Here is a 14,287-nt window from a genome sequence, read left to right as displayed (position 1 = left end):
CCTATGTATTAACACAGTAAACATGATTTAACCTAAATTTTACATTCTTTTCTTTTCCTTTCAGCAGTACAAATAATGTATTATCATCTAAGATGATGGTTTTTTAAAGTTTTTAGTCCATGACCCCTACCACAAAATACATTTTATGTCATGCAAGAGTACCCACTGCATACATTCACATAAAACTAGGTTTCACAAAACAATACTTATTTTTATTACATGCAGTGCTCTTGGTTATTTTTCTATTATATTACTTTATTTTCATTTCATAAAGCTGGTTGCAGTCCACATGGATTTATAACTCACTAATGACTCAGTTTGAAAAATTTTGTTCTAAGCAGAAATTTCTCCAGTGTTACTGAATTTTTCATAATAAAACATTACCTAAGTATGAAGCAAGTGAAGATTCTACATTAGCCCATTTGACAATTTGATCTCTTAGAAGCTGAGAAAGCAGTGAGGTGAATTGTTACTTGTCTTCAGTTCAGTTCAGTTCAGTTGCTCAGTCGTGTCCGACTCTTTGCGACCCCATGAATCGCAGCACGCCAGGCCTCCCTGTCCATCACCAACTCCCGGAGTTCACCCAGACTCAACGTCCATAGAGTCAGTGATGCCATCCAGCCATCTCATCCTCTGTCGTCCCCTTTTCCTCCTGCCCCCAATCCCTCCCAGCATCAGAGTCTTCTCCAGTGAGTCAACTCTTCTCATGAGGTGGCCAAAGTACTGGAGTTTCAGCTTTAGCATCATTCCTTCCAAGGAACACCCAGGGCTGATCTTCTGTCTTAGAACTGACTAAAAAATTTTTCATCTGGTTGATCAGGTAGAAGAGAACCTTGGGAAAAGGGAACTGTGATACCTCAGAGTTCTTGGATATTAGAGAATGAGAATAACCTTGGGTATATTCAAACAGCTACCCGAGGCTTTAAAGGAAGAGATCATCCTTTTAAAAAATCAACTATTATTGCACAGTCAGAGACTTTAAAATATGATTCAAGGGTGATAAATATGAAATTCTAGTAAGTTAAATTCTGAAAATACAATTGAAGCTGCATTGATTTAAAAAAGAAGGAGGCATCTAAAGAAACCTAAATGGCAATATTAGGGAGTTAGGTTTCAACTGAGCTTAATTTCCAAAGAGACCTGTATGTATAAAAAGGTGCACAGTAGCAGATTCAAAGAAAACATACTCTAATGGAGTCGTCTTGTCAGGAGATTCTCAAGCTTAGATAGCAGAAAGTTACGAAAATACCAAAGGAAGGAAAAGTAGGGTATTCCGGGGAAAGAAATCTGTTATAGCAAGAAATCACGGAAAGGCTTAGAATTTGGAGAAGTGTACCTTGCTTAGAGCTGAAGTCAGAGCTATTCAATCCAAGGTTCTTCCTTAAGAGAAATTATCTTCAAACTGAAAAGATGGGATGGGGACTTCCCTGGTGGTCCAGGGGTTAAAATTTCACACTGCCAATGTAGGGGGCAAGGGTTTGCTCCCTGGTTGGGGAACTAAGATCCCGCATGCTGTTTGGGATGGCCAAAAGATTCAATTATTTGTTTATTTATTTTTGACTGTGCTGGGTCTTCATTGCGGCGCTGGCTTTTCTTTAGTTTCAGCAAGCAGGGGCTACTCTCTAGTTGCAGTGCACTGGCTTCTCATTGTGGTGGCTTCTCTTGTCGTGGAGCACGGGCTCTAGAGAGGGTTCTCTACTCACGGGGTTCAGCAGTCGCAGAACATGGGTTCAGTAGTTGCAGTTCCTGGGCTCTAGAGCACAGGCTCAGTAGTTGTGGTCCATGGGCTTTGTTGCTCAGTGGCATATGGGATCTTTCCAGATCAAGGATTGAACCTGTGTCTCCTGCATTGGCTGGCAGATTCTTTACTACTGAGCCACTAGGGAAGCCCCCAAACGATTTAAAAAAAAAAAAAAAAAAAAGGATAGGATGGACATGGACCAAAGACCATGTGCATGAACTAAGCCCTGCACAGTTGAAAAGAGTTAGACCTCCCTTTGCAACTGATAATGAGAGCCAGTAACAACCTGTAACCAGAGGTAAAAATGAATACGTTTGCACAAATCAAAGAATTTTGGAGAGTAGGAAAAACCGGCTAATGCCTCATTTTTCAGAATGAACTTGAAGGTGAATTGCAAAAAAGACTACTTGATGTGGATCCTAGGAATTCTAGAACAGATCACTACACAGATGGCATCTTCTAACTCCCTGGCTCAAAATAGTTTCGTCTTACTGTTGTCAGAGTGCCTGCTTCTTGCTCTTCTCTACTCTGTGATTACTGTGGTGCTCGTGTCCCAGGGTCTAGGCCTTCTCTCTCTGATTCCCAGCACAAGGTGTTGAGGTGTGTACCAGTTCTACCAGGTGTGTACACACACTGTACAGATGAGAAACTGGTGGCAGATGAAGTAACTTCTCCAAGGGGTATCTCCACCAGGTAGCAGAGCTGCACCGATTCTGCCCCATCTGTTGGGTGAGCCTCTCATTTCTGTGCTGCACTGCTATCGCAAGTCTGCTGTGGAAGGCAAAGCCGGACAAACACCAAGTTATTTAAATTATCTCAAAAATAAAATATAAATAAAATAAAAATAAAATAAGTAAATATCTTGAGAAAGATCTTCTATGATAAGGTTTTTTTTAAAGATTATTATTATTTTATTTATTTTTTTGGCTGTGCTGATTGATTCTTCATTGCTATGCTGGTTCTTCATTGCTGTGTTTAGGCTTTCTCTAGTTGTGAACGAGTTGAGAGCTACTCTATAGTTTCAATAGGTGGTGGTGGCTTCTCTTGTTGTGGCACCCAGGCTTAGTTGCTCCACGGTATGTGGGATCTTCTCAGCTGCTACTGCTGCTGCGAAGTCGCTTCAGTTGTGTCTGACTCTGTGCGACACCATAGACGGCAGCCCACCAGGCTCCCCCGTCCCTGGGATTCTCCAGGCAAGAACACTGGAGTGGGTGGATCTTCCCAGACCAGGGATCAGACCTGTGTCTCTCACCCTGGCAAGCAGATTCCCAACCACTGGACCACCAGGGAATCCATATGATAAGGTTTTAAGGTATATTCTTTATATCATCTTCTGTAGATCAGAAATTTATTTGCTAATATCCAAGTTACTAGAGAAGGGACTCTGGAATGAGTGAACCACTATGTCTGGTAGACTTCAGTTTTTTTCCTTAAACCAGAGTATAGCGCAAAAGCTAGCCTTAATGCAGAGATTATTCACCTTTCAAGAAAACTTGAATTTAGAATTTTACCAAAATGGTCTCTCTGGTTTTACAGATGCATATAAGGAAAATAATGAGCAATTTTTCCTGTTGTGATTGATGATTTTAAGACCCTTGGAGTTGGTGAGTGTTCTGATTAGTGTCATCATTTGGATGAATCCTCACTTCAGGAGAATGAAATCCTAGAGTTCAAAAACTTTTTTTATCTTTTCTCTTTCTGGATAGTTTGCCCTATGCCCCAAAAGTCTGATTCCTTCCTAGAAGACTGAAAACGTGTATGCACCCAGATACGCATGCATGCCCATTTGATCCAAGCATTTGCTCAGATTATAAAGATTAAAGGTAAAGGTGGAGGCTTATTTTTTTTCCTTTACTACACGCTGAAGGGGAGGACTAAGGATAAAACTTTACCACTCTGTGTACAATCACTTACATTGGGTTGTGAGGGGCTGATGTGGAGTTATTTATGATAAAGGAGACTGGAAAAGGCCCTCTCTGTAATTGCTTTGTTTAGGTTTTGGGGGTCGGACCACAATCCTGCAGATTGTAGAGGGAGTTTTGCCTAAAGAAAAAGTTGTTCCCCAAACTTTGGACCCAGAGAGAGGATGAAGTCCTCCCTTCCAGTCCAGGGTCCCTGCCCCAGGATGACCAGCACTGGGGTTCCATGGTAGGAAGGTACCTGGCGATTCCTAATGACAAGACTCACTATGATGCAGGCTCCTGGAATGCCCAAGAGCTGTTGTACTGCAGGCCTCTTGGCTACCCTTGGAAACCACTGTGAGGCCATCTCTGCATTATACTTCTGTCATCCCAATATCTTCAGAAATGCATCAGTAAAATTACTTCCATTCTTTGAGAAACTAAGGGAGAATCCTGGGGGGATATAGTGAAAGCAAGTGGGATATCCTGGAGAAACTAGTTAAGAGAATGTTAGAGGTGGTAAGCCAAGCTCTAGAGCAGCCTGGCCAAGATGACTGCTGGTGATGATGGGGGTGTGGTGATGAGGGTGCTGTCTGTGGAACAAAACATTATACTGTAGGGATTCCTAGGGAAATACAGACTTTTGACAACAACTTACACATAGATAATCATATGTTTTTTAGTAGACCTCCGTGGCTTTAAAAAATTTGTTACTAGAGTTACATTGTATCCACATTCCTCTGTATTTTGTTGTGGATCAGAAAGAATGCTGAGAAATACCTCTTTTTAAGCAATTCATACTTTGCTCAATAAAGTATGAGCAATAAAGTTACTCTTTTTTTTTTTTAATAGTGAAAGCTTTTATATTTGGAATTAGCCAGCTGGACTCAGTTTAAATGATCCCAATTTTGTTGGCAACATGCAAAGCAGCATAGTCAGAAGCCAGTCAAACATGCACCTTCTCCTCTCCATCAGGCCTGCTTAGGGTATTGTGCTTAGCCATGTCGGTGTCATAGAGCTTCTTCACAGCCTGTTCAGTTTGGTGCTGGGTGGCCTTGACAGCCACAGTGAACTCCAGTGTGTTGCTGTCCTCTCTTTTCTTCACAGCTGACTTGGTGGTGAGGGGGAATCTGATGATGGCATAGTGGTCAGCTTTGTTTCTCCTAGGGGTGCTCTTCCAAGGATATTTGGGCTGCCTCCTGGGCCTCAGTGTTTTGGGCCATTGGAAGGTGGGTGACCTCCAGATCTTCTTTTGTTTGTGGCTGTGGACGCCTTTCAACACTGCTTTCTTGCCCTTTGCTTTGGCTTCAGCTTTGAGAGGGGCAGGGGCTTCCTTCTTTGCCTTCGGCACCATTTTTGGGAAAAGGCAACAGTTATCCTTGAATTGTGTTCTGTGGAATACTAGTTCTGCAGCATGTTAATAAGTATTATATAAAAGAGGTTTCCATAGTTAAATAGATTTGACAAATAAAAAGATAAGCAAGTTAAACAAGTTTACCACAGAATTTCTCAGAACCTTTATCTGCTGATGTGAATTGTGAAGCTCTCAGAAGGGTATATAAAAATACAGCTTTTCCACAGCATATTTGACTGTGAAGCTTTATTTTGTTGAGCACATAGCCAAAGGTTAGTGCTCCAAAAAATACAATTTGTAAAACACTGACCTAGTATAATTGTCTTTGAAATATCAATATTTACCAATATTTAAAAATATAAGACAACCAAATTAGTTTTTATTGGAACTAACAGAGCTGAAACTTGTTTTTACTTTTTCTAATATCACCAATTTGATGTCCCTATGTAGAACTATATAATTTATTATTTAATTTAAAAATCTTGCAAATAAGTAAAATCAACCAATCTGGTATGCTAAAGACATTTTCTTTAAAAAATACATAACAGATATATGTCAATTTAAATATTTAGGTAACTTTATTTTCTTTACTCATTTTAAAGCCATTATTACTATAAACCAGTTAATTTTTAAAAACCAAGGTAAACTTTATTTATCTATTTATCTTATTATTTATTTCACATTCACACACAGGGCTGTGGTGTGCTGTTTCATGACATGAATAGTTGATGTTATCTATGTAAAGAGAGCTCACGAAAAGCAATCTCCATTTAAATGTTAAGTTAAATCAGAACTATACCTAACCTTCCCTGGAGTAGGAAATGGCAACCCACTGCAGTGTTCTTGCCTGGAAAATTCCATGGACAGAGGAGCCTGGTGGGCTACAGTCCATGGGGTGGCAAAGAGTTGGACATGACTAGGCACACCGACCTTACATGGCAAAGGGACTTTGCGGCTATGACTAACGATCTTGGAAAGGGGAGATTATCCCAGATTATTTTTGTCTAAGGATCCCAGTATAATCACAAGGGTCCTTAGAAGAATGAGGCAGGGAAGTCAGTCAGAGATTTGAAGATGCTATGTTGTTGGCTTTAAAGAGGGGTCTGTGAGCCAAGGAATGCAGCAACCTCTAGAAGGTGGGAAAGACAAGGAAGTGGATTCTTCCTTAGAGCCTGGTGAAAGAACCAGCTCTGCCGGCGGCCAATGAGATTGACTGTGGACTTTTGAGCTTCGGAACTGTTGAGAATAACTTTGTGTTGCTTTAAGCTATGGTTTTAAGTTTGTGGTAATCATTAACAGCAACATAGGAAACTAATACAACAAACCTCAACAAACCTGATTGTAAAAAAATGATAATGGAATATATTTAATATAATAGTGAATGAAAGTGTGATTTGGCTAAACAGAGTCCTGGGTCAGAAATGTGACTGTGACATTTGCTCACTATGTAATCTCAGGTTATGTTAATTTACTATATTAGAGCATGTTTTCACTAAACTATTTCCAATAATATCTCCTAGAAATAGTTGTGCAGATTAAAGGATATAATTTATATGAAACTCTTAGCTCATTCCTAGCACATTGCACACTTTCAATAATTGGTAGCTATTATTTTATAGAAAGTATTTGAATTACTGAGTATCATGGAAAATTTTATAATATCTGTCACAAATACAATATTTTAGAAGAGATTTCTTCAATAGCCCCTCCTCTCCCTAAGCACCGCTGAGTGACTGTGATCCAGTTGAGAAAAACAGTTATTTGGATTCCTTCTATATACATACACATCGTTTGTATGCAAACATTATCTGCGAGTATTGTTCCAGATTACTGCTTTTAACTATTGGATTATAAAAAGTATTAGTCTGAGATATGTCACATCCTTTAAGTAGTCTGTGACAAAATGATCCTGCAAAACATTTCTGAATCTAAATCTATATTTGTATGTAATGAACATCAATCCAACCTGATTTTCTGGCTCTTTCTTGACATCTATGTAGGGAACTGGTTCATTGCATGTTCTTACATTTGTGTTAATGAATTTAGCATAATATACACGTCCTCTCCCAACACATGGTTTTGAATGTTGAATACTTTTTCCAGGTTTTTTTTCATGTTTGAATTCTTCTTTTTCAGTTACATACAGTATACCAGCATCTTCTATTTTATGCTGTCTGAAAAACAGAATTAAATTGTATATCCTTTATTCCAATGAACATTTCAGTGCTGATTGATAATCATATAAAATAAGATGTAAATATATTTCGGGTGTCAAGACAATTTAGGCTTTATTAATAAAAATTAGGGGCTGGTGCAATTAAAATTTGAGAAGGTATCCTCTCATTTGAAATCATATATAAGATAAAGATATTTGTTTTAATCATGATTCTTTATTACTATAATACCAATGCAGTGTACAGACATTTGCTTGGAGTAAAGAAAGAGTAGTGATTTGATCATTCTTACAAATCATGTTTACAGTATTTATTCAGGTGCCTATGTCACATGCTAATTTTAATTCATCTTCTTTAAGTTAGTTATGTAATAAATTTAGTCATCTGGACAAGGTGACAAAGCCATCTATTTAATTTTAAAGGCTCACCTAGCAGAGTTACAAAAGCTACCAAATGAGCACTATTATTTATCTTTTCAGGAAGAGACCACTGTGCAGATATCAGAACAGCTAATTCAATCTCATCATTTTTTGCTGCTTATGACTACCCTGGAATAAAAATAAAAATTACTGATTTTTTCAAATGTTATAAATAAAAATATTTTAAAGTAATAGTTTATTAAAGTTTTTCTCCTTTCAAATGAGCAATAGACTTTATAAAAGGTGCTTTTTAAAAAATTTCAGATACTTGAAAAATAAAGGTAACAAAATATTGAGTTTAGATACTTTTTATGTAGAAAAAAATCAAAGCCCTGACCCATGGAAGGTGAGTGAATAATATTCGAAATTTATAGAGAAAGTGAGTAGTTCTGTTTAGCCATGTCCATGGCCCTACCTTATTTCAAACCATAGCCAAGTCCATCGCTTCTATCTTGTCAGTTTTTCCAATTAAAACCCTCCAGTGGCACTACTGCGGAGAAGGCAATGGCACCCCACTCCAGTACTTTTGCCTGGAAAATCCCATGGACAGAGGAGTCTGGTAGGCTGCAGTCCATGGGGTCGCTAGAGTCAGACACGACTGAGCGACTTCACTTTCACTTTTCACTTTCATGCATTGGAGAAGGAAATGGCAACCCACTCCAGTGTTCTTGCCTGGAGAATCCCAGGGACGGGAAGCCTGCTGGGCTTCCGTCTATGGGGTCGCACAGAGTCGGACACGACTGAAGCAACGCAGCAGCAGCAGCAGCACCACTACTGAAGCGACTTAGCAGCAGCCCCGATGGCTTTCCATTGCATTTACGTTAAAACACTTCATCCTTATCATAGCTCTGAGACCCTGTGTGACCCTGCTCCCGCTAATCTCTTCAGCCACTCAAGCCATTCTCCCTTCCCTTCTGCAGCCAGACTGCCTACCTTCAGTTTCCTGGAACACACTGGTCTCCTCTCCCCTCAGGGCATCTGCTGCACCCCCCCACCCCCGCAGCTCCCTGCACAGTTCCTGACTCATTACCCTTTAGATCTCCAGCTGAAAAGTCGTCTCCTCAGAAGCTTTTGGGCTTCCCTAGTGGCTCAGTGGGTAAAGAATCCAGAAGCTTTTCCTAGACTTCCCCTTCCCACACCATGTATTCTCTGTTTTAGTACTTTGTTCATTTCTTTCATAACGCAAACTACGATTTATCATTTATGTACCTATTTTTGTTTAGTTGTTCTAGTAAGCACTACAAATGTCCTTTACAAGCCATTAAGTTCCATGAAGGTGATGACTGGGTTTCATTCATCATTATGTACCCAACATCCAGACAAGTGTCTTGCCACTATACTGTCTACACATTTCTGGTGAATCTGCTGGACTTGTTTGTCACTCTGGCTTTGTGTTAGCTGTTACACACCCAACCCTCACCCAGAACACATACAATATTCAGGACCCTTGGATTCCAGTTCCCTGTGTCCCAACAGAAGTTGCTCTCTGTGAAGGGTTTGGAAAAAATGATTACCGGTTAAGTGTAAATCACTTCAAAGGCTTTTCCTGTTATCTTTTCAGAAATGAATTTATTTAAAGGCCATTATTTATCATCGTAGACTTCTGGCATCAGTTTTTTCCATCTGCTTCTCATAGTTGTAACCCAGCAGTGCATTTGTACTAGAATCAGGTCCCTAAGGAAAGGACTGTGGCTGTTTGCTCACATACTGATGCAGTCATTTTATTAAGTATTTGTGGTCTGAGTGGCTCTAGATTGACTCATAAATGTGAAATATGGAGTTCTTAGTTATCTCCTACTAGAAAGAAAGCACAGTTAAAAATACTGCTGCTGCTGCTAAGTCGCTTCAGTGTATCCGACTCTGTGCGACCCCATAGATGGCAGCCCACCAGGCTCCCCTGTCCCTGGGATTCTCCAGGCAAGAACACTGGAGTGGGTTGCTATTTCCTTCTCCAGTGCACGAAAGTGAAAAGTGAAAGTGAAGCTGCTCAGTCGTGTCCGACTCGCAGCAACCCCAGGGACTGCAGCCTATCGGGCTCCTCCGTCCATGGGATTTTCCAGGCAAGAGTACTGGAGTGGGGTGCCATTGCCTTCTCCAGTTAAAAATACTAGTGGGCTCTGAAGTAAGTTAGACCTGGGTTGGAATCCCAGCTCTGCCATTTACTATCTGAGCTTTAGTTTCCAATTCTTTGCATGGTAAGGACAATAATACCTATCATAAGACATGTGAGAATAAAATTAAATAATTCATTCTTTCAATAAATGAGTTATATGCTCTGTGCTGTTTGAGGCACTGAGGATACAGAAGCAACAAACGGAGCTTACATTTTAGGAGGTGAAGGCAGTTGAGAAATAAAAAGTAAAGTATATAGTCTGTTAAGTACTGAGGACAAAAATAAATCAGGGAATGGGGGAAAGAAGTCCGTGTATATGGGAGGTAGGTGGCATTTTTAGATAAGGTGGAGGCTGCATTATGAAGATGGCAATGAAGAAAGGAAAGAGGGGAGAGAGCTAAGTGGGTATTTGAGGGAGTGCATTCTAGCAAGGGAACTGTAGCTGCCAAAGCTTTGCAGCAGAAGTACCTGACCTTAGGATGGTGCTTTTTCAAGCGTGGTTCCTGGAGTAGCAGCCCTGGCATCAGTTGTCAATTTGTCAGAAATGCAAATTCAAGGGCCCCTTCCCTAACCTACCAAATCAATCTTTGGGGCAGGTTCCCAGGAAACCCTATTATTCTTATATACATTGAAATTTGAGAACCACCATTTTAGAGACAAAAATAACAGGCTTTGGAAGCAAATAACGTGGCTCCACGACATAACAAGCTGTAACAAGCTGCTTGATTGAATAGTTCTCAAAATTTAGGGTCCATCAGAATCACCTGGAGGCTTTGTTAATACCCAATTATCATGCCCTTCTAGAGTTTCTGATATGGTACATCTGTGGAGAGGAGGGGAACCTCTCCCCACCCCCCAGAATGTGCATTTTGAATAAGTGCTCAGGTGATGCTGACGCTGTTCTGGGGACCACACTCAGAAAGTTACTGCAGATGTAGCAGGGAGGCCTCAGTGCTGGAGCAGAACCCTGTCAGAGGCAGGCAAGTGCAGACAAGGTCAAGGAAGGCAAAGGACACATTGTGTGGGCCCCAGTGGCCATTGTAGGAGCCCTGCCTTTTCCTCTGCAGTAGCCAAGGATGAACAGGAATCTAAATTTATGCTGTAAAAAGACCACGTGGAACGCTGCCTTGAGTGGGAATGATGGTAGAGATGCTGGATCGTGGTGGAGTCTGCATTTATTTTCAAGGTAAAGCCTACTGAATTTGCTAATAAATTAGATGTCAGAAGGAATGGATGATTCAAGATGGTATTGTGTCAAGAATTTTAGGCCAATGCATGTAAAATGCCTGATAGATTGTAGGCGCTCAGTAAACAGTTGGTTTTAAAATTATTGCACTCAATACTAGAAGTTAGAGTAGGAAAGGGGACTGGCAGAGGAAACTCCCTGATGGCCTGAAGACACCCTTCGGATCTCACTTAACCCTCCCCACAGGGAAGAAAACATTTTCGTAAGGGGAAATAGAAAACCAATGCTCAGCACTTACTGCTGCTTATCCTCCTTTCCCTCCATGGGCTCCTACGTCTGACTCGAGGCAATGAGGAGCCTCACGGGAAAACCATGGACTAAACCCTGCCAGGAAAGGGACGCGCGGAGAAACCACGACTGTGACTTGTGCGTTGCTAAGCGACAGCAAGCTGGGTAGGAGGCCTCGGAAAGCGTGGGAGTGGTGGGACTAGGACTGCGCAGGCGCAGTAACCCTGTCGGCTCCGCAGCCAGAGGGTGAGGCTGGTGATGGGGAGGGAGTGGCTGGCTGGATCTGACTGTGTACTTCCCAGACCCGCTGCAAGCTCCGCTCCCTATATCCGGCCGGGCGGGATATTTATCAGGGCCCAGTCTGTCTTTGGGGATCATCAAGGGGCGATTCCGGAGCCTCCCGCTCGGCCCTTGGCCCTGGTGCGGGGTGAGGTGCTGAGTTATTCGCGTCCCTGCATCTCCCGCCCTCTAGAGCCCCGCAGGACGCCACCCCGGTTTTGCCCACGTCTGCCAGAGCTGGTTCCAAAAGGGCAGGCAGGCAAGAGAGAAGCTTGTTTTCCCATGATCCATTAAATACTGTGCAAGTCATGATTTGCTGTTCCTTAGTTGCCTAGTCTTTGCGTGAGAAAGCTTGGCTGTCGCTGTTCTCCATGATTTCTGACACATCCTCCTTACCCTGGCTGGCGGCAAACAGTAAAATAAAGCAAGGGAACACTCATCTCCTACAAATGAGACTCCCCGCATTGTGGGCATCAGCTCCAGCCTGAGCGGGCTTCAGAATCAGGTAGAGGGGGCTGGAGGCTGTGGCAGCAGATCGTGGCTTGTACATATAGCCCTTATCCAAAAAGAACAAGCCTCCTGAGAGAAGCAGCTGATGACTTGCGTCCACTTTCAGGCCCTGGAATGTCTTACCTCATTTCACCATTGCTTCCCAATTTCCACTACCAGAGCCAAATGTCTTTGGTATTGCTCGGGCATCTCCCTAGATACTGGGAAGAGAAGATTCCTTTTTGAATTGAATTCTGCTGTATATTGGACTATGCATATGCATATATTTTGTAACCCAGCCTCAGTCTTAGTATGTGTTTACATTTACCTTGAAAGATATGGGACAGCAGAGGTTTGTTGAGGTAGGATCACAGGAATCATTGTACAGAAATGAGCTTAAGTCCTAAGAGGAAGAAGAGTAAATGAAAAGAAGTTTGATACATAGTGGGCTTCCCTGATAGCTCAGTTGGTAAAGAATCCACCTGCAGTGCAGGAGACTCCGGTTCAATTCCTGGGTAGGGGAGATTCCTGGAGAAGGGAAAGGCTACCCACTCCAGTATTCTGGCCTGGAGAATTCAATGGACTGTACAGTACATGGGGTTGCAAAGAGTTGGACAGGACTGAGCAACTTTCACTTTCTTTCACTTTCATTACTTGGATTCACATCAACTCATGGACCCATAAACAAAGCTGAGTGAGGAGGAATTCATGCTTTAGAACTGTGGTGTTGGAGAAGACTCTTGAGAGTCCCTTGGACTGCAAGATCAGTCAGTCAATCCTAAAGGAAATCAGTCCTGAATATTCATTGGAAGGACTGATGCTGAAAATGAAACTCCAATACTTTGGCCACCTGATGCGAAGAACTGACTCATTGGAAAAGACTCTGATGCTGGGAAAGATTGAAGGAGGAAGGAGAAGGGGACAACAGAGGATGAGATGGTTGGATGGCATCACTGACTTGATGGACATGAGTTTGAGTAGGCTCCAGGAGTTGGTGATGGACAGGGAAGCCTGGCATGCTGCAGTCCATGGGATTGCAAAGAGTTGGACATGAATGAGTGACTGAACTGACTTTCAAAGTGTAGATGATTTAACTCAGGAGCACGGAGAGGAGAGCCAAACATGTACTAAGTCCTCAGTTATTATTATTATTTTTATTGAGCAATTTGATCTGCATATGCCACCAGATGTGTTAAGACTCAGTCAACTCTCATCATTCCATCTACTTTCTATTCCAGTCCTCACCAATCTCTTGAAGCACCTAAATCCCCTCACCGTCAGGGACAATCTCAATTGCTTGATAGGAAAAAAAAGTTTTCTCAACTTTCTGTCTCTCCAAACAACATACTCACCTGCATTCATACAGGATGACAGTTGTTTGATTCTATTTTGAATCATATAGTATTAGTTTAAAATATAAATATATTTATGTCAGTCTCTTTCCAGCTGTTAAGTAGTTCGTGTATGTGTAGGTTTATTAAGGGGTATAAAAAAGATTGTTTAAAAAGAAATTGTGCCTTTTATCTAGTGTGTTTCACTTTTTCTATTTCTATTCAGTGCTTACATTTCATTTAGTCTATGTTTTCCAGTTTCTCCATCTCTTCTTGCCTTTTTTTTGTTTTTTTTTTTTTTGTTTTTTTATGTTCTTTCTCAAGTTTATCAAGCATAGGTCTTTGTATACCTATATATAGTGTATGTAACCTACTATATATATTTTAGAAAACTTATGAATTTTTGCCTAGCTAAAAAATCTATGACATTTTGATTCTACTTGTTTAACTTAGTACGAATAGAATGCTAGATTTCTAATTAAAAAAAACAGATATGCAACAAGCAACAAAGTTTTGCTATATAGCACAGGGAACTATAGTCAGTATCTTGTAATAACATATAATGGAAAATAATGTGAAAATAATATAGGTGTATGTATGTAACTGAATCACCTTGCTGTAAACCTGAAACATTGTAAGTCAACTATCTTTAATTGTGTGTGTATATATATATACACACACACATACATATATTGGAGAAGGCAATGGCACCCCACTCCAGTACTCTTGCCTGGAAAATCCCATGGGCGGAGGAGCCTGGTGGGCTGCAGTCCATGGAGTCGCTAAGAGTCAGACACGACTGAGAGACTTCCCTTTCACTTTTCACTTTCATGCATTGGAGAAGGAAATGGCAACCCACTCCAGTGTTCTTGCCTGGAGAATCCCAGGGACGAGGGAGCCTGGTGGGCTGCCGTCGATGGGGTCACACAGAGTCGGACACAACTGAAGTGACTTAGCAGCAGCAGCATATAAAGAAAAAAAGGTATTCTGCCAACCAACAAGGAAGTCATAA

At 41.3% G+C, this 14,287-nt stretch overlaps 2 protein-coding genes across 2 annotated transcripts in view; both read right to left on the bottom strand.

Annotated features, from left to right (window-relative positions):
- Window positions 1–12,717, bottom strand: part of C12H2orf73 (chromosome 12 C2orf73 homolog) — a 29,616-nt gene extending 16,899 nt beyond the window's left edge. The window contains exons 1-2 of the mRNA XM_045162235.1: window positions 11,187–12,717; window positions 6,963–7,170 (exon numbers count right to left, since the gene is read on the bottom strand). Coding sequence (XP_045018170.1) covers window positions 6,963–7,170; window positions 11,187–11,212 — 234 coding nt within the window. The 5' untranslated portion in view covers window positions 11,213–12,717. The remainder of the gene's footprint in view (window positions 1–6,962; window positions 7,171–11,186) is intronic.
- LOC112578053 (60S ribosomal protein L23a) lies at window positions 3,731–6,969 on the bottom strand. The gene has a single exon (XM_045162236.1). It carries the CDS (start codon window positions 4,994–4,996, stop codon window positions 4,589–4,591), a length of 408 nt encoding a protein of 135 aa, XP_045018171.1. The 5' UTR covers window positions 4,997–6,969; the 3' UTR covers window positions 3,731–4,588.
- Window positions 12,718–14,287: the final 1,570 nt, after the last annotated feature.

The sequence above is a fragment of the Bubalus bubalis genome, chromosome 12 (genome assembly GCF_019923935.1).
Source record: "Bubalus bubalis isolate 160015118507 breed Murrah chromosome 12, NDDB_SH_1, whole genome shotgun sequence".
NCBI lineage: Eukaryota > Metazoa > Chordata > Mammalia > Artiodactyla > Bovidae > Bubalus > Bubalus bubalis.
The sequence above is the reverse complement of the archived record's forward strand: the minus strand, read 5'-3'. Positions and strand labels throughout refer to the sequence as shown.